This window comes from Anser anser (genome assembly GCF_964211835.1).
Source record: "Anser anser genome assembly, chromosome: 8".
In the NCBI taxonomy this organism is placed as follows: Eukaryota; Metazoa; Chordata; class Aves; order Anseriformes; family Anatidae; genus Anser; species Anser anser.
Window position 1 is genome coordinate 3,189,329 of NC_139728.1, and position 21,412 is coordinate 3,210,740.

The following is a 21,412-nucleotide window of genomic DNA, read 5'->3' on the forward strand; positions in this document are numbered from 1 at the left end:
TAGACAAAGTAAAGCATTCTTAAGGTTTTAGAGGCTTCTGAAGATGTCTTGACTTGATAAAAACTGATACTAGCAGGTGTATCTTGCAGTTTGTAGTCTTACGTTAAAGCAGGTCCATGTTCGTACAGTGTTATCTTCTGTAGCTAATTACCATCTAAATGCATTTAATCGAAGCTTTAAATATTCAGAGAAATGACCATATGCTGTCAGGAAAGTAGAGATCAAATAAAAAATTGCTATTTTTATTTAAGTGTTCCTTTGAAATGCATTATTTTCAATCTTGGAACTATCTACAGAAAAAAGATTAAGCATTTCTAATTCCAGGGGATGCATAGTGCCTGTAACAATCATGGAATGTAATGGACCACCTAGTTCCACTGTGGACATCTGATATAGCGTGCCTGAAGCAATCTTCTGATCTTGAGCACCCACACGTGCAAGTCCAACACAAATTGTGTTTTCAGTAATTTCTGTAAGAAAGAATATTTAAGAAATGATTCTCAAAACTTTTTCAGAGACCAAGTTCAAACTGTCACATAAAAAGGTTAATTTACTGAGTGATAGCCAGATTATAGAGGAAAAAGTACTTGGAATGCTCAAATCTTATCCCCGCTCTTACACCTCCATTTAATCATTGGAGTAGCCTAAAATTAAGCCTGTTTTTCAAAGAAAATAAAAAGCTGTATCCTAGAGCTGTTCATAAGCAAGAGTGGGAAGGCAGTAGCAGTAAATAAAATTAATTCAGGAATTGTGTTCACTTAGAGTAGACTGCTGCTTCTGATTAATTCTCCATAATGGATAAATGAAAGGATTGTTTCCTTTTCATCTTAAAAATATTTCAGAAATAAACTTTTAAAAGGAGTAGAGACAAAAAAAATAGAAATTCATCTGACACAAGGGAGTTATCTTCATAGCTGCTCTGATTTCACCTCTGGTCTTGATAAACATCTTTCATAGTCTGCTCTTGACTAGTGTTAAGAACTCAAAGTCAAAACCACAGTCCTGCATCTTTGGGGTAACTAGATTCATACTGGTATTCATGTACAGCATAGTGTGACCAATTTAAATAGAACATAGCTGAGATTTTTGAGGCTTGACTGATCTAAAATGCCTGGAATCAGCCTCGTGCAACTAGAATTGATCAAAGAGCTCACTGTTAAAGACAGCCAGAAACAGTACAGGGCTACCAAACTGAGGCTTTGACTAAATCTCCAGGAGCCACTGGTGCACGTTCATCTGTGCTCAGTGAACTACACTGTGTTCAAGCTCTGCCAAATTCATCTAATGATTAGGATTAAAAGCCGAATTCCACTACAGATCAAGAGAATGCTAAGACAATGAGGAAGGAAGTAGTAGATTCAGGGACTCATCACTAAGTGTGAATTGAGAAGAGGAGTAGCAGATAAAAACACTGCACTAATAGTACCTGGTTCTTCTCCTTGGAGTCTCCTATTTTGAATAATGGCGAGAAGCTGTTCTGCAGCTTGGTTCACGCTCATGTAGCGCGGTGGCTCATAAATCTTCCTTCCTCTGCCAGGACAGAAAAGTAGAGTAGTTTAACATATAAACAATTCCATTGTGGTTTACAGCATTCTTACAGTTTATTTCAAATGAAATCTATGACCTAGCAAATTGAACTTAAACAGGCCAGGCTCTCAGGCTGGGCCTTCTAGACAAGAATGGAATTTTTAAGGAAGACAGAACACAAGTCTCTTGTGCTCTCACCACACCTGTGAAACTGCAGGGCCTCCAGCTGGCAGATTGTTTGAATCCTAAAAGCAAATTCAGCTGTTGGAAGCAATATGCAGGTTTTGAAATTGCTCCTGAAAGATGCATTAGGCTTAAACTCAAGGGCAAACTACTGTTTTCCTGTCAAATGCCCTGTAGACAGATTATTACAGACTAGCAATATATTCTTAAATGAAATGCTTCTTTCTTTGCCAACTGTGGGTTCAATCAAACAGATTTTATTTTGAAATTCCAGAATAAACAAACCTCAATGATACTGTAAGATTTCACAAATGTTAATTTAGACCAGAGTTACAGCATGTGCATAAAGTAACTATTTTTATTCCCCATTGTCAAAACATACAGATTGCACAGAGATGATGAGAGTTTGATGAGTGTTTTTTGGATATAGTTAAATGCACACGAGCATTTTCTGTATTTTGCTTATTTAACTGTTAAAAAACAGTGGTATGTATTCAGTACTTCACACTGTTTCCAGACAACGTAAGGAAGAATGAATTCAGAACGCTGTTTATGCTATTAACCTATTTCAGGATGGAACAGAACAGCAGTAAAAAAAAAAACACCTGACCCGTCAAGCAGAAAGCTTACCCCATTCTGACCTAATGCTTCTCAGAGGAACTAAGATTATGCTCTGCTGCAGATTCATTCAATTACTCTAAGTAAAGCCAGGTCCTGTTGTAATGAACAGAAAAAAAAATCTACTCCTTGTAAGAAACAAAAGACCATGGCCACTCAGAAGTACAACAGAAGACAGGCAAGTTCAGTATTAAACTTTAGGTAAAGAAACTTTTTTTCTTATACAAAAAATACTTGGTAAATACAGTGTATGTTTCTATATATTTTCAAAATTGTGACTCACTTCATTAGATTCTCCACAGACTGCTCCTTCACTTTAATATCTGTAGAAAAAGAACAGTAACATAAAACACAGATTCCCTACAAACTTCCAAGTAAGCTTTCTGTGTAGGTAAAGCTTAGTTTAATTAGAAAATTCTATAAACTTTATAGCAACATTTTAGCTATTACAGGAAAATGGAATACGGCTTACACTGTTTCATGTTAACTATAAAGAAAGTAATGTGATTTCATGCGTGTGATTTTACCTAAAGATAGTGGAAGTTTCACAAATTTCAAAGTAGCTGAGATGAATAAAAATTACTAAGTATAAAAATGGCAGGCATATTTTCCATAGGATAAACTAAATGCTAGCACGTTTAAGCACACCAAGGTATTGGGACTACTCTTAAATTATGAATACGTTGTGGTCACAGAAGGTAAAACTGTACAACTGATGGACAGTGATTACATCACTACCATGCAGGAACCTACTTTCGTTAGCACTTCCGTCCTGTCCCAATCAAAATTTAGACAGTCTTCTCTTATGGGAAAAAGGGGGGAGGGGACTGGCAGGGAAGGAGGTCAGGTAAGATTGAACATCTGCATTTTGTGAAACTCCAGTTGACCACAATCTCTCCAAGAGACCATCAAATGTTATCTGTATTCAAATGCCTGAAAAATATTAGTGAAAACTGGATACATTTTAAAAGTACTGCTTAAGTTCATGATCAACCCTTAAACCAAGGTAACTCTGAAGAGTGTGGTTTAAAATGCAAATCTCCAAGATTATTAGTGCATAGTTTACCAAATTGCTTTTATGTCAATGAAGTTGCTTTGAAATCAGAAGTGTATCAGCGCTGATCTTTTTATATCATTATTTGTTTACGTGGTAATCTAATCTTGTTGGATAAGCAATCAATAAATAGACCAGAACAACCAAATTGTATTAAGGGACCGATTAGCTTAGGAATTACTAGTTGTCAGCTGTGAGCTACAATGAGAGGTGGGTACTACGATTGTCCTTGAAGCATAAGATTCGAGTTTACTATTTCCAAATTTTTCCTCTCCTACTACCACGTAAAGAAATGAAACACAAAAAGGGAGTACATAGAATTGATTATATACAAAAATCTAAAGAATACTTAGTTTTAATGTATTATAGTTGGAATAATCCTTGTTTCAAACACTTTTGAAGTCATCCTTCTTTAAAACAATTAACAGAATTCTGGTATATAGCCAAGTTTGAAAACAAACAACTTTCAAGGCATTGGAAAGTTTGATGTGCAGTGATGCTTACACATTTAAATTGTTTCCTGCTCAGGATTCCTCCAGTTACCACAGAATTTGTTTTTACTTAAAATATTAATGTATTTAGTACTGAGAGTTCCCACCTGTGTCTGAAAGATGATACAGAAAAGTATGTATATATACAAATATGTAAGTTCCATACAGTTTATACACTGGCAATTCCATAATCTTTAAGGATTTACCTGGACTAGTAAAGTTACCCAGAAAATGGCTTTCAGCCTAGGATTGTTGGGTGGGATAAAGATCAGACAGCACCATGGGAGAGCCTAAGGATAGTGCTCAGCGAGGAGCAGTACTGTATCAGACCTGTGTCAGCAATAATTTTTACAATACTGAAGCTTCTCAGATGACAATCACCTTTTCCCAAAACACCACCAGGTGAGATAATTAGGAAAGGGAGTATCACCTCACGAAATAGAAATGTGGTTAAATGTACCACTCACCTCCCTGAAAGTCAAATGTGTTGAGCTCTAACCTAATTAAGTCAATAAAAGACAGCTGCTAGCCACTGCAATCTGACCTGGATCCTGAGCTAGATCTAGGTTAAAATCACATTGATCTTTATAGCAAATAGAGGCCTCCTGCTCCTGTCTGACTTCTACAAAGGTATAATTTCTTACAGATTTTCTAAAGAGGAATTAAGAAATTCATGGGCAGTGTAGCATGAACAGTGGCTGAACTGATTCTAAGTACACATACACTGGAGTTCCAATTTTGGTATATTTTTAAAGATGTGTGTTATCTAACCTCTGTTTAATCACAGACTTCATCTCATGCCTTTCACTATTGTATCTGGACCCTGGCGATGATGATAGCTAAGGTACCAGGATAGCTGCTGCTTACCAAGTAAGCATAGTGTGTGCATTCCATTCTGCCTGTTCTTCTTGATCTTGTCAAAAAAACTTTCTGGCTTCCATGTATCTGTCCAGAAAACTATAGAAACCGTCTCTCCAAAATTGTACAACTGTAAAAACAAAAAACATATCCAATGACACACATCCACAGTCAATTCAAAAAATACTATTAGTAGTACAGCACACAAAAAAACTATAAAAACAACAAACTGGCAACACTGTGAAGTCCTGAGCATAGTGAAGAAGTTTAATAGTTTTCAGAGTACTCCTATGAGACACTTGTTTGGTCTCTCATAAATACACAACAAAACATTGCATTAAACAAAATCTCTCTTCTTTATCTCTTGATTAGTTCTAGTGCATTCCTTTTCATTCCCTCCTTTCTAAGAAAATCTGTAATTAGTGAACTGTTTTTTCTTCTTTGTAACATAGGTGTGTTGCTCTTTTACTCTCCAAACAGTAAAGCATGTTAAAGACTGATTAATAAGCTACCCGTAACATTTTTACCTATCTCAGCATTTCCCTTTCCAATGTACAGTAACTTTCAATCTACCTTCTATTCTTTGTTACTTAATTCTGAAGGCAAATTCCTCTTAAAGGCAAAAGTTTGTAAGATTAGCACCAAAACTCTTATTTATTATTTCTTATTCTGCTTAAGGTAGGCAACTTCTGGTAAAGCTGTAATACTTGCAATGTTTTCATAAGCTTTGATTCTACTGACACGGTAGGATTTATATTAAAACAGCACTTTCCTGCAGACAGAAGCTGTGCCATGCAAAAGCAATTACAGTCTAAAGAGATAGTTGATATGAAGATCTGAAGACAGAGACAGATTGCACCTAAAGCAGAGGTGCAAAATTGTTTATATGCACATACGGTAAGAACATCATTGCCAGCAGATTTCAAACGTGCTCACTGCCTTTATTCGTCCCTAATCTTGGTGAAGACATTTGAAGCAATATTCTTGCCAGTCATCTCCAGTGATGCAAAACTGAAAATTAGATGTAACCTAAAGCAGAATTTGGCTTGAAAGTTTTTGTAACCAACTTGAAAATGGGCAAAAGCATGCATCAATTTTGGTCAATTCAGCTCTGGAATGGGGCCAACCAAGATGGATTTTACAACTTGCCAACGTTCTGTCTCCTCAAGCCTACCAGAGATACCGTCATCATACAGACTGTCCTCCCCCCTTTCTGTTTAAACCTGCAAGGCAGAGCAGCTTTTTCCAGCCCACTATGGGAGGCACCGTGTACACTGTTAGCAGAAAAGAGGACCCTACATGTAAGTAGCTCTGGCAGCTTTGTGCCATCTGGGGATTCCCCTATATATACTTATTCTACTGTGGCATTAGGTTGTGGTTTTAACTCCCTTACTCTATCTAGAAAAGCAGAATTTGAATCAAGGCAGAAAGTTGTTTGCTTCCAAGGGACTAAGAGCTCAAATTTTAACTATTCATGCTGATACGTACAGCCTTTATTCAAAGATTCCTGGAAGATTACTAAAAACATTTACATTTCCTCTTTTAAATATTTCATTCTAGCACAAGAACGAGAACACACAGTGCATATTTCACAACCTAAAGGTTCTTCCAGTAAACTAAATATAGGTTGAACCAAATGTATTGTTCCTGGTGTACCTTTTGAACTATTTCAAGGCTGTATTCTAGAGGAAGAAAATAAGGAAAAAAAAAAACAAGCTACGTTTTGCCTATGTGGCTAAAGCTCTCTCCATTTTGTACCTTTTTTTGCCTATGTGGCTAAAGCTCTCTCCATTTTGTACCAAATGTGAAGCAAAACTATTGGAAAAAGGAGTTTCTCCTCTTCACTCTTAGAGCACCTGGGAAGACAGAAAAGCTAAACTTAAAGATTAAAAACGTAAAAAGCTTAAAGCTAAAACGTAAAGGCTTAAAGCTAACTTTAAATCTCACTGAGGAGGTGGCAGTATACCTTCAGCCATCAACAACTGCGAAACACACAGTACCAGCCTAGCAAGCCAGCTTGCTGTCTGCCATCTGAAAGCCACTGCAGTCATTTTCCAAAAAGCAGCAGCCCTCCTTCAGCACAGAAAGTAGCCTCAATTAATCCCTTTGGCATTTTGATGCCCTGAAGGAGAGAATCTTCCACCTCTGCCTTTTTGCAAAAAAAAAAAAAAAGGACGTGCAGAAATGGATAAATGACAAGTATTTTATTGGGAATCAGATCTTTCAAACTACTCTGTCAGATATTAAAAACAAGTTGGATATAAACTTTTATGCCCTAGAACATTTGTTCTGATTGTTATTTTTCTTATTCTTTTCCACTGATCATTACAAGGACTCTCCATCATCTTTATCAACAAAAAGCAAATTATCCTTTTTGTATAAGCATTACCACTGTCAGATTCACTGAATGCCCTTGTTTAATGCATTTTGCATTAAAACTGAAGTCTGTCAAAGAAATATTGAAACACTTTTGTTCAAAGTGGCTCATCTGTTCAGTAGAAACAACTTCAGAATATCTTCACATATTCGTAGTTTCAAAAATCTATACAGCTTCTCAGCACCTGGACAGCACTAAAGTAGCTTCTACAGAAACGGGATGGAATGGGGCATATTTCATTAACCTCATATAAGTGACTTTGCAACTTACACCTTTGTATGAAATAAGCTTTTAAATAATAGATTTCCTAGCACTAATTCATTCATATTTCTTAAGTTTAAAGAGGAGAAAATACTACTTTGGAAACTTTTTGGTATACAATCTATGAACGCTGTGGAATTGAAGCAATAAATGGATACTCCTATTGCGTTTGACCACTTGTAACCAATTACCATACAAGCAATTATATAGACACAAAAATTTCTTTCTCATCTACCATTTGATCTCTGCAGACATGTAAAACTTATGCAGACGGAGGTACTGTTCTTCCATTAGAGCAAGCCTGCATTACTTTAAAGAAGCAACACATAATTGTATCAGAACATAAACTTTTAACTTTCTATCCATGTACCTATGCAGAGTCAATTAGTTCCTAATACAGCTTTTTGTGCTGCATGCTAATTCTTACCTCTGGAAATCTAGCACAAAGTTTTGGACTTCAAAGAAAAGCCTTGCTACAGAGAGAGCAGTAAATACCCAAAAGCCCACCGTTATCCTAAGGACTCAGCAGTTACAGATCTCAGCCAGAGACGCAGCAGGTGACTGGGCACTAGAACCCACTGACATTAAAAATGATCTTTTCCACAAACCACAGAAGATTCAGAATAGTGGCCCAAACTTCCAGGTAGCAGGTTTGTCACTGGAAAACAACTGTGACACACATTTGTCAGCCCACGTGTACTATAACACAGCTAAGGATTATTATCATGCTTTCGGATTGTTAGGAAGTTTAATATGACAACAAACAGCTCTGTGTTGTATTTTCTGTGAAACAATCGTGTTGCATGGTTGCTGGCACAACTTTAAAGATGGGCAACAGCAAATGAAGTTTCACAGCAGTCTTCTGCGTGCTGCACTCGACATCAAACAGCTGGGGTTTAGGAGTGGGCAGCATTTCTTCTGTACATGCTGAAACATTTCCAGCATCTCATCTGCACAAATCATCAGATTTGTTACAGTGCCCACATTCTGCTCAAGCACAGAAGTGCCAGAATTTCTAAGGGGCTCAGTGAACTGGCTGGACAGACACTTGGTGCTCTAAACTTGGAAACTGATGTGTTTTTACCTTCTCCCTAATGCTCAAAATCTTCACAGAAGAATTTCAAAAGCTCATTTTGAAAGACCTGTCTTTGGAAATACCCCTCCCCCTGCCCAAGCAGTAATTGGCTTAAGCAAAGCTTTGTGTGCTTAACTTTTGCAATGCAGCCAGCTAAGGTCAGGAAGGGAAGCCAGAACTCTCTACTCCCAGGCAACGTTCTGTCTGCTGAGTTTTCTGCCTCTCACAAAATACTGAAGAAAGCTGTTCTTCAATTCACATTTGCATCAGCTCAGAACAAGCTATAACTTTCTATTTTGTTTACACACATAATACAAAAGAATATCAGACAACTTTTGGGACTGAAGTGCCTGTCTGCTTTCTATTAGTACTTCTTACCCTTCTATTAACAGTATTTCTTACTTAATTTGTTTGTATAAGCAGAATTGATTGCAAATTGTGATTTGTTTCACAGAATAAACTGGAAGAAAAAGTGCTGTACCATGATCTCAGCTTGGATAGTCTGCCTGCAACTAGAATTTCAATGAAACTAACGAGCAACTTCAATAATGACCAGTCTGAATGACATCAGCAACTTGAAGCTGTCCAGATCGACAGACCTCACTAAAAATACTGATGTCAATAATCACCACAAAAATACAGAGCATGAAAAGAAGGAACAAGCTGAGACTAAATAGGGAAATTAAAAAAGGAAGATCCCCTATCGCCTCTAAAGTGTACTAAAGCAAGCAGGAGAGACGATGCAAGATGATGCTAAAGGGCAGTAGGACAACAGCTGCAGAGAAACCACGAAGTAAACATTTCAAAATGCAGACATTTATTTTTACAGAATCTCTCCCAGAATTACTGCTGTATCAGCTGCAATGATGATAAAGCAATTCTTCACTTAACAGCCTACCTCCTCTCCTAAAACTTCAGCTTCAGAAGTGGAAACATGACAGGGGAGGAAGGTAAAAGGGAGTCTTGCCATTACATTTTTCAGCATAAATGTAACCCACACAAATCCCCACCAGTCCCATAGGACTGTGAGGATACTCAGATATTACACTGCAGATAGTTTTCACAGGACAGGACTGTTCTGCAAATGAATATACTACACAGCCTGATCACGTCCTGCTGACAGACATCCAGAGACTATTCCCCAGTGGAATCTGGAGACTGTATAGCATCTTGTATCATCCCAGGTGGCTTCTTGATAAAACCCATTGAATTTACACTGCAAATCTAAGGCACATTTTGTTTACCCTTGTCATAAGAGTTTTGATGTGATGCCAGGTAATATTCATCCTCAAAAAAAGGAGCCTAACAAGTCAGACTTTTTCCCTTTATCCTCCACAAGCGGTTAACAACCCTCCATACCATACACACCATATTAAAAGGTTCTTACTGTGCTATGCATCATATACTGCTGCCAGAGAACAGCCTAGGAAGGACAATCGTCAACAAAGAGGTAGCAGGAATCAGACAAGCTTCATTTTTGTTTGCTATTGGTCATATTAAACAACCACAGGCCTAGGCCTGGCTGTTTATGCCATCTTATTTAGTACCGTGGACTTTTAACAACTTTGAATCCATCACATGAGAAGGTTCATGTGAAGTAGAATGCTTTTTACAGTTAACACACATAGAGCTGCAACTCCTTGTGCTACCGCAGGCCCACAGATTGGCTTGGCTGCCCCAAGAACCTCCAGTCCCCTTAGTACATGCCAGCAAGGGAACTGTGAAGAAAAATATGTTTGGCTGATGGAAGCCCACTCCAAACGATTGCAGTCTTCAGAAGGCAGCTGAGACTAATCACATAAAAGCAGATAAAGGGAAGAACACGTTTTTCCTCTTAGCTGTCTCCTATATCAGTGCCTAAGAAATAGCTGCTCTATAAGAAGAACAAAATTCAACTATCAAAAGACTTCAAAACTTCAAGCAAACCCGAACAGGACAGCATCTTCCCTCCAAGGTAACATCCCTTTATCTTTGGTAAGCTTGTTAGGCTCTTCCCAGCGATATCAAACCTTCCCACCCTACTCACTTTGGTTACTCATCTGAGACTAAGACAACTAAATGGAGACAAAAGTCTGTTGGGAGTAAATGGATGTTTCTGGGCTGTATTTCCTGGTGACAAATGGCACAAAGTTGCACAGAAAATATGAGTAATAAGCTAGTGTAACTAACATTGATTTACCATTTAGTTGGTTTGAGAAGCAAATGCCAACTTGTAAAAGGCTCAGAGGCAGGTAGTCAGAGGCAAAAACAACTAGTGGTAGAAAACAGTTTATTTTAACTGTCAGTGAATAAAAAAAAAATTTGCATAGAGCCCCTCCTATTAGAGCAAAGAGTATTTTTGAAAGGTTAAGATGCACAGAGAGGGTGGAGGTGGAACTCAGGTTCCGCTCCCGCAACTACTACAGGTTTTCTATTTGACTATGACCACGGCAAGTTATGACAGCATCGTTCAGCCTCCCTATCTATAAGTAATCCTCGTCTATTTGACACAGAAAGTTTACTCACCTATTTAGCAAAGACTCAAAGATAACACAGCAAGCACTGCTTTTGTGTTTAAATGAACAGCTAGTAGCTAAAAGGCAAAACTACTTTGCAGCTGTAATTGTGTTACAAGGACTAAGTGGACTGCAAACAAAAAATATCATGAAGATGAGTCACTGAAGGAGACAAGGCGACATGCAGATGTTTGTTCCGAAGCTATTCAGGTGGAAAGTGGGTATGTCTCAAAAGAAAGGCAGGTCTTTGCTATGACATGTTTTTAACTAACTATCCCACCAAAATATAAAATAAATGCTTACAAAACTAGCAGCACAATTCTCCCAGAAATGAGTGGCTCTTCCTCTGGATCTACACCTCTTTATTAAAACGAAGCAATAAATGGAACCAAATATAAAGATGGTAACTGAAAGCCTGGAAAATACAATGGTGTTCTTTCTACAAATGAAAGAGGTGTAACTCCTTCCTTCCACAAAGACCTTAAAGGTGTAAAAATAAAACTATTATTTATTGCTAAGGTTAAATTAAGAACACATCACTTAAAGATCTTGAGGCAGTCCAGATCATTCACTGTGTTTTGATAATATGAGCAGGATAATAATCTGCTTTCCAGTCGGGCAGAGATTTTGGGCAGTACGAAGGCTATATGCCATTTCAGCTAACTAGCAGGATTAACTAATTGGTATGTTTGCTGAAGCTAGAACCTGCTCACCATATTCTATTCTAGCTATTTTCAAGCATATCTCTTGGAAAATCCTCTCTTCCTTCTTTTGTCTTTTCTTTTCCTGTACTTTTCTTCTAACTCCTTACCTTAGTCTTCTGTCTCATCCCCATGGCTTGCTTCCAGCTCTGCACCTTAGTTCTTTGTGTTTGTTTGTTTTTTTTTTTAATAGTAACACCATTATTTCAAGCCATTTCAAGCTGCATCACCCCTTCACATGCGTCCCAGTTCAGAATGATGCATTTTCCTCATGTGCTTGACCATCCATACTGCCCCCTCAAACTTACACCTATCAGAACTGGGTCAGAATGAATTTTATCCTGTGAGCTCCATTTTGGCCATTCTAGTCAGTGACCCTCTCAAACTCATCCAGATGTCATACAGATTAGGAAGGAAGGAAAAAGGTATAAATTAGAATTTTGTTGTTGTTGTTTTGTTTTTTGAATAGATCTGTCTCTTTATTCTAGGGCTAAAAGCCTTAGCAGTCAACGCTTATTCTAAAAACTGAGTGTGGGTATAGATAAAGCCATGGAAGTCAGGTTAGACTCTTCTCTTTGTTCTTAACTTGCAATGCTGAATCCTCATCAGATAGGGCTGAGGCAGCATCAAGATGACTATTGGGCAGCTGAGCAGTGGTAAATAAGAGGTAAGCCTGTTAACCTAAAATACTAAGCTTTAAAAGTTACAGAACTATGGTGCAGCCGTTGACAAGGACAGCTGACATGCCCCATTAGTTACCACCTAGCAGAAGTGCCCTCTGAGAATTTCAGCCTTCCCTTGAAGACTTCTGTCCCACCTCTTTGACTCCCCCGGCAGCGTACGTAGTCAACTGCGTGACTCTCTTCTCTGGTGTTCATTCTCCACTATAACAGGAGTCAGTGATCAACGTACTTGCATGTCAAATTGCAGGCAAGAGAGGTGAACCTTCACAGAACATGCTAAGAGGCATTCACAAAGAGGCACTTTTCCTTGTTTCTTTCCCCACTTCACCTTCTGTTTTGTTTTGGAAGGAAAGGATGTTCTTTAGACTCGAAAAAAAGAGACAATGAAGCACAGCAAGAACAGTGTAAAAGGGGAGTCACAGCAAGATACAGAACCTTATGCCCAATCTAATACTCTGACTGATACTGACTTAAGTATTAGTCCCCTGGTTTCAAGAGCTATAGCTCTTGAAGTATCAATCTCTGAGATCATCCCAGAAGTCTGGAAAGTTTAATTTTCAAAACTAAAAATCTCAATTATTTATAAAAATAAAATCCTAGCCTGTACAGCCTTCAATACAGCTCCACTAACTGTTAGTTAAATGGGTAAGGCAGGTTTTTTTTTTTTTTTTTTTTAGAAAAAAATACCTTCACCCTTCACAAGTTGGCAAGAAATATATTTATGCTCTTTGTGGAAAAAACACCACTAATGCTCTGAACGTATCAAAAATTCATAGATAATGTTTACATATATGCAGAGATTGCTGCACAATACTTCTGATATACAGAATCACAAAGCTTACTTTAGTTAAGTTACTTCAGTAACTCTATTGTACAGGAAGACTGCACAACTGCCAGAATGTTGTTGGCTACATAGAAACATCACTGGTGACAAGCAACATGTTCTTTTGTGAACACACTGGGCTGTAGCTGCGTTTTACTAAGGCCTAATCAGCAGTTACAGCTCACTATGCACATGGCTTTCAGAACAGCATATAAAGGTGTTTCCTGTTTTTCTCTAGAAAGAAAGAAAGAGGTTTTGTATCACAATCAGATTAAAACAAGAAAAAAAGCCAAGCCTTTTCTGTGGTGAGGCAAAAGAGGAATCCCTGTTATACTTGACAGCAACATTACAAGTTGAAACACACTAACCCCAAAAGTAAATTGATGGCAGGAGATCACCATGAACATAAAGAAGTAAAGACTGTTGAAAGAAATTATAAACTTCCACCACAACTCGAATTAAACCACCAGTTGTTTTTTGTATGTTTTTTTTTTTTTGTAAGATACCCCTCACTTGCTGTTTATGCCTTTGACGTACAATGAAGAGTTAAATGTATAGCTGGTTATAGTCCTGTCCGGTAACACAATATGATCACTATTTCCTAAAATGCCTTTTACAACAACAGGAATGTTGACTTATGAGAAGGCAGTCCCTCCCAAGCCAGAACGGAAAAGAAGACTATTGCCAGAATGAATAACATCACATTTCCTTCGTGCTCTGTTCCTTTTAGTATGGGATAAGGAAATAGTAAGCTAATCTCCAAAACTCTGTATATGTGAAAAAACATACAACTGTAATATATTCCCAGTTAGTTTTTTCTTTTTTTTTTTTCCCAATTAACCTAGAAGCTCTATAGTCTTCATTCCTATGCCTGACTGGAGTTACGGAGGAAGCAAACTTTCAGAAAATTTAGTCATCTGTACTTTTGGGGAGTATGAGCCTTGCATCTTCTTTCCTAATGAGCAAAAAAAGAAGAGTAGAAAGGTAGTGGGTAGCAAAAACTACCTGTCAACAGTTCAACTGCAGAAGCAAACTTTGTACCACTGTTAAGCCAATAGGGGAAAGAGTGAGCCCTAGCCTCAACTCTTGTGTTATCTGCCCCAGTAAGTGCAGTCATGCGATAGCTGCCATCTGTCTGCTACAGACATAGATTTTAGACATCAAGGAACCTATTTCCTTCCTAAAAGATAATGTTGCCTGAGTCTTATAGCAATAGGCAGGTGTCACTTAGAAAGTGCCCACAGGAAGAATTATAAAGAATGTGACAATCCTATCCTGCATTCCCTTTAATATGAGCATGATCTCAGAATAGGTGTCAATGCAGCGTTGCTAAGCTGTCAGACGAGACAGGGTTCTCATGTTTCTAAACCATTCAGAGGTGATCACAGCCAGATATAACACCCAGTTTATTGCAATAGATTTTCTGCTGTTGGGCAGCACAGAAATATGGCTATTGAAGTTTGCCAGTGTGAATCTGAAGACACCAGTTTACTGAAACAAAAAATGGTGTTCGTTCTGTTAAGCTAGGAAGGAATGCTTCCTCCTGCAATGATGAAAACTTATTCAAATGCTCAACTGTTCCCTGTAGCACACACATTCCTGTGCTTTCTTATAGTCTTGGTAAAGTGGGACCTTTGTTTAGTGTCGCAGACACAGGGAACCATTCTGAACCCTGAGAGGGCAGATTCCACATTAAAGAAATGAATGAAAACAAAAGAGGGATGCTTCAACTAATCTGTATGTGATCAGTAATGAAACATACTCTGACATAGCATTCCTCATGCAGGAAAAGTAAATAAAGGACCTGTATGCATGTAAAAAGAAATAGTGCAATATTTCTTGGGGGACAGTAGACCTTTTTTAGCTATGCAAGAAGCACAAAAAACTGTCTCCTTGGCTAGGCAAATCCCTTCTCTCTCAGCAGATGGACAGGAAGTGAAGGCTGGTCAACCTGGGAGAGAAGGAATGCATCATATATAAGATTTTGGAGTTAGTTACAATCCAAGCTAGGCACATAGGCTTGTGCATACATTCCTTTTATTACAAGACCAGCATACTCCACAATGGGTTTAACAACCTGATTTAAGAATAAACTTATCAGGTGACCATCAGTAATGCATGGAAGCCAATATGAGCAAAGCATTATCTGTAAAATAACTTAAATACCAAAGCTTTTTGAGGCAGAGGGAAGTTAGAGAACGGAGAACAAAAGTACTACTATTAATTTACACATGGGCTCATCAAAAGGGACTTTTGCTGACATGTAGCATGCTGAAAAGGAAGTGTTAACAAATTCTGCCAGCAGAACTGTACAATTGCTACAGATCTTCAGACTTCGGATTGCAACATGCACTGCTTACAGCAATAGAGGAGCTCACTAATTCTATGTTTAGCACTTGTGGAATACCATATATACAAAAATGTTACCTGTAAACCACAGCATCCTACTGCATTCATTATTGAAGCATTGTGAATGACCCTGTACGGAATTCCCAAGTTTACTGCACGTAGTACTAAATCACTGTGTGTCGTGGCCCTGTGAAAAGAAGGGAAAGGGATTAAAGATTGAAAAGATACAGTGACCAAGTATTACTGTCGTTATAGTTTGCTTTGAAAGTAAAATTAAACCCTTCACAAATAGGGAAATGCATAGGTGCCAAAAGGGCAACAACAACTTGACTAATTGTTACAGGAAAGTAAAAACCCCAATAAGGTTTCCACACGCTGCCTTCCCCAGCTGAAAATACCAAAAGCCTCAGTGTGCTACCATTCTTTCTGGCATCATTAAAACTCTAACACTAGCACAATTGTTCCTTTTTAAAGCAGCTTTGGCAACTACATGAAAAGGAAAGTTCCATTTGTCCTTTGTCTTCTGCAGGTGCCTGCTGGACATCTGTTGAGCTGTGAAATTCAGCTCTGTTTGGCATAGGCTTCAGCAAAACGCCAGCATTTCCTTACTCACTGCACAGGCAGACCTCCTCTCATCTAGGAAATGCTAGGAAAGCAACTCTCTCAAACAAGAACTTGGAACAGACTGAGGTGAACTAACTGCGTTCGGTACTTGGAAAAAACACCCTTACACTAAATGTACTTTTATGAACATGTACGCTAAGTGACTCAAACTAACAATGCCTAGGCTTGAGTGGTCAAGTTTATTCTGAAGTAACTAAGAAAAATCAAGTTAAGTTTAGAACTGAGCTAAATTTGGCTCTTAGGTGCATAATGTTAAAAAAAAAAAAAAAAAACACCTTACAGTGACTGGAGCAAGAATCACTGGGCTCACAAATAATAAGATTAGGACTAAAGTCCTTCTAAGATGGTAAGTAAATATAGATCCAGCTAATCTTATTTTTGAACTGCGACAATTTTTAAATGTTTTGCTTGCCCATGTGTTTACGTACATGCTCGGCACTCCATTTTCCATGTGAAATAGGAAAATGCACCTACCCCTGCCTAAATTTAAACAGTGACTTTAGCCATCTCATCCCAAAGATGTACCATGCGTTTCTGGCCATTCCAAAGAAAGAAATTGCATATGCTGATCAGAATAATTAAATAGGAAAACAGCTTTCACCCTGGCCTGGTTCGGTTGCTCTAACAGAATTTCCCCCATTATCAGTGTGATAATTTCCACACTTCATGTCTGACTAGCACCAATAGCAGCAGATCAGGTGCTTCAGACAGGAACACAAATGTGGCAGCAGCTGTTAAGGATGTAGAATGAGTCATTAAAAAAAATAAAAATCAATTTCACTGAAGGAAAAATGAATAGAGGAATCTCAATTTAGGAAACCAAATGACCAAGGGATCAGCTGGCTTTATTCACTAAAATTTGCTCCCGCCAGATTTTTCTCCCAGTAGATCTGTCCGTAATGACTGTAGCTAAAAGCAGAAGTGCCCTCACGAGCACTCAGCTAATACGCGCAAAAGCTTGATGGATTCAGCCCTTTGCACCCAAGGCTATACTGGTGTATTTTCTGTCACTGATACTGAGTTTAAGACTTTTTGTGGGTACTAATAATACAAATATTAACACAGGCTAGATGAAGGTGGGCTTTCCAATACAATACTAAAATTGTCAGACTCCTGCTAGCACGTCCATGGTTTTATCTATGTCTGCAGAGGAAACACTTGCAGTGAGCACTAATGAGAACTTTAAAATGGGCACAACTTGTTTCATCACCTTCACCATTAACCACTTATACCTGAGGGTTCCTAAGACTGCCAAGTACTCTTCCTGCTGGCAAGCATACTTGACACTCTAAGATCAGCTGCAGTCACACAGCTTCTATCGAACTCTCATGGGGCTTCTCTTAGGATGGAAACATTCAGTACTCTTTCCAAGAAACCTCTGAAAGCCCTTAAATACTCAGGGCTCTACATAGGCAGAGGAGTAGTTCTAACTGCAATACAAAGAACTAAGAACACAAACACTTAGACAGTAGCAACTCATTCTAAAAAAGGGTAGTTTTCTACAGTGATGTAGTATGTTATAGCTGATCAGAACTGCAATATTTCATCACTGAAATTACTGATACTTGAGGCAGACTGAGATGCTGCTTACAAGTAGCAATTATAATTCAATAGATGTAGAGGGTTTATGTTGTGCACTTATATCAGTCCCTGGATCATAGCACAAGGGTACAGGTAATGTGGCTCTACACTCTACATGAATCCTAATTTTAATGTTAATATGCACTAGAAGTATAATGAATATTTCTGAAATACAGCATCATCTGTCCCTAAGAACTAGTTTAATATAATATTCTCTTGCCAATTCCCTTCAACCTGTGTTTACATAACTTATCTGCTTTTGACAGGTGTGTACACTGCTCTTCTTTTTCATAAACTATTTTTTCACTCATAGGGTGCTCAGTGATTTGACTTTTTTTCTTCTGCCCTGTAGCACTGCAAAAAAAAATAAATCTTGAATCACCAGCTGGAGACTAAAAGCTCTTCTGTGTGGCTTGACGTTACAGATTGATGATGCCTGACTGATAAGACAGAAGGGAGATCCTTCTGGTAATAGAAAAAGACTGTACCTTTCAGCAGGAATTAGAAGTGGAAACAAAAGGCTTAATAAACAAAACTGAGAAGACATTTTTAATGACTTAACTGATTTTAAAGACTAGCATATATCAAAGCCTAAGTGCTGTACAATCAAGTCAGTATTCTTTCTAAAACAGCTAAGAATTAAAGCTGCAGTTTATAAATGCTAATCACAAGTAAAAGAACATTTTCTCAAAACATAGCACATTTCTTTTCTATGTGACATTCTAGAATCTTTTCTGTTAGCAGATAAAACCTGGAACAAAATATTTTCTATAAAAGCTAGCATGAAGATTGTGACTGCTGAAGGAAACACCTATGTATCCCAGAGGGTCCACGTTTCCTGGGTGAGGAAACTCCAAGGCAGAAATGTGGACAACTGCGTGTATATTTTGTATGCAATAAAAATATACACAGACATAAAAAGTGCTTCTGGTCTGAAAATCAGCTTCTTCATGAAGAATTAGAGCTACGGAGGATAGCCCCTTCCTTTTGGAAGAAGAAAGTGATCAAGCTTGAGCAATAACTAAAATGTTGCTTCATCTTACCCAAAGGGATCACCAACAACAAGAAAAGCGACATCGCAAACATCAGCGTCTTTTAAAATGCTATCTGCTTCTTGTTCCACCATTTCTCGGTCAGCCAAAATCAATTCTTTTCCATAAAACTTTTCCTAGAAGTTGAAATTAATAAGAAACACCAAAATAAGACAAGTGGGAGTGTTTTCATCTCTCTTAGTATGCTTGCTTAGAAACATGGACAATGGGCACTGGAAAGGAGAACTTGACTATCATCCCCAGCTGTTTGACCCACGTCTTCAGAGAACCCTGCCTCCCCTTGCGAGAACGCATGGGCTTCCCATTAGGCAGCTCACGAGTTGACAAGAATTACTTTCAAACATATTATTTCACTACTGACTTGGCTCCAAGAATAGCTCATTCACACCCACATACTGCAGCTACCCAGGCGGACTCTAGGCATAGAAATTCAACCAGTCATCCTGTTTTAAGGCATCTCCTCTCCCGAGTCAAAGCCTAACTGCTCAGGATACTTATAATACTGACACAAAACCAGACACAAATATGACACTAGCTATACTATAGCCTAGTTTTATAGCTTTTATTTTTCTTTTGTACATTGCAACTAACCACATCTAAGGAATAACTTCGTATTAATCCTTCATTTTCAGTCCTCTGTAAGAAATAATTTACCTCATATACGGGTAAATTTGTATTTGATTCTGTCCTTCATTTTTCTTCAGCAGCCCACTAATCGTTGGGACTCTTTGTATGTTTTAAATGCCTTTATTTCCAGAATCAACCTCACGTGTAATAAAGCTTCATAGAATCAGAATACGAAAAGAATCATAGAATCATTCAGGTTGGAAAAGAGCTCCAAGATCATCTAGTTCAGCCTCCAACCTAGTACTGAAGTCTAGAAACATGTTGTCTGACCATCCTGAACATATCTGGCTCCGTAAGTTTCACCACTCATTTCACATGCTCTTTACATGATTAGATTTTTTTTTTTTTTTTTTTGCCAGGGGCACAGACCAGAAAGGGTGTTTTTATTCTGAGTAGTACTGAGCAAATTTGGGCAGCATGGTTTAATGGGTGATATTGGTGGTAGGGGGATGGTTGGACATGATGATCTGGGGGGTGTTTTCCAACCTTTATGATTCTATGTACATAAAACTACCAAGTCAGTTATGGTTCTGAAACATTTTACTGTGTCCACGTTTTGGCTAGGACAGAGTTAATTTTCTTCCTAGTAGCTAGTATAGTGCTGTGTTTTGGATTTAGGATGAGAATAACATTGATAACACACTGATGTTTTAGTTGTTGCAGAGCAGTGCTTACACTAAGTCAAGGACTTTTCAGTTTCTCTTACAGCCCTGCCAGCTGGGAGGCTGGGGGTGCACGAGGAGCTGGGAGGGGACAGAAGCAAGGCAGCTCACCCAGACTGGCCAAAGGGATGTCCCATACCGTGTGGTGTCATGCTAAACCATGATATGGGGTGGCTGGCTGGGGTGGGAGGGGGCATTGCTTGGGGATGGGATAGGCATTGGTCAGCAGGTGGTGAGCAACTGCATCGTGCATCACTTGCTTTGTACATTCTAATATTATTACTATTATCAGCATTCTTATTTCTCTTCCTTTTCTGTCCCATTAAACTGTCTCTAATTTCAACCCAAGAGCTTTTACTTTCTGCTGATTCTCTCCCCCGTCCCACTGGGGGGTACCGAGCTGCTGTGTGGTGCAGAGCTGCCTGCTGGGTCAAACCACAGCACTCTCTGCCCTGTACTCCACAGCTTATCTGGAGATAAGACAGCTACCCTACAGGCAAGCTAGTCCTGTTTTTTGTATTATTTCAACATTAAGTGTTATCTTCCTATGACCAGTGAGGACATGAGTTCTAGCGTGTATATTTTTATGACTGCTTTTGGGAGCAAAACTAAACTAAAACTAAATACACAGCGTATTTAGTTAAAAAAATAAAAATTATCTGCATGCTGCCCAACAGCCCACCTCTGACCGACCTGTGTACACGTTCTGGAAGACCCGCGAGGATGAGGCACTTGATGCACATAGCAGCAGGGAGACCTGGGCCACTCAAACTATGCCAGCAGGCATCGTAACGCCTTGGGCGGCGAGAGAGGCTCAAAACTCCGAAATGTACTTTTTTTGTTAGTATGTCTGTGGATTTTATTTTTAAATCGGACATTTTTCTCATCAAGTTCTCTGATATTCCAAGACCTCCTCAGGCTGTCAGAGAGGTGAAAACTAGCCCCCAAACGCCAACAGCACTCGCAAGGAGGAAACCTTTATTTCCGCTCCCCTCACGGGCAGGGGCCGATTCCCCCCGCGGGCCGTGCAGCCCCCGGCCCCAGCCCGCTGCCCCCGTGCCGACCTACCAGCGCCTCCCGCCCCGCGGGCAGGACGGACGTGTAGGCCTCCAGGTACACCCTGCGGCACCGCCGCACCGCCTCCAGCCCCTTCACCGTGATGTCCTCGGCGTCCCCCAGGCCCAGCCCGATGAGGTACAGCATGATGGGGGGGGGGAGGTCAGGCCCGGCAGCGTCGCCTGCCGCGGGAGGGAAACGGCCGTGAGCCGGGACCGGCCGCTCCTGTCACCGCCCGCCCGCCCTGCCCGGCCTCAGCGACAAGGCCCCGAGGCCCACCTGCCTCCTGCCAACGCCACGCTTTGCGGCACTGGG

At 39.3% G+C, this 21,412-nt stretch overlaps 1 protein-coding gene and 1 long non-coding RNA gene across 2 annotated transcripts; one reads left to right on the plus strand and one right to left on the minus strand.

Moving 5' to 3' along the window:
- Positions 1-224: 224 nt before the first annotated feature.
- DPH5 (diphthamide biosynthesis 5) lies at positions 225-21,244 on the minus strand (the record flags this gene model as incomplete). Its single annotated transcript, XM_083847589.1, has 7 exons — positions 225-470; positions 1,427-1,530; positions 2,612-2,651; positions 4,741-4,861; positions 15,574-15,682; positions 18,744-18,868; positions 21,110-21,244. 7 exons carry the CDS (start codon positions 21,242-21,244, stop codon positions 247-249), a joined length of 858 nt encoding a protein of 285 aa, XP_083703715.1. The 3' UTR covers positions 225-246.
- LOC310903744 lies at positions 4,869-18,054 on the plus strand. The gene is made up of 3 exons (XR_014587768.1): positions 4,869-6,032; positions 8,899-10,398; positions 16,025-18,054. It is a non-coding gene; the product is annotated as an uncharacterized lncRNA (long non-coding RNA).
- Positions 21,245-21,412: the final 168 nt, after the last annotated feature.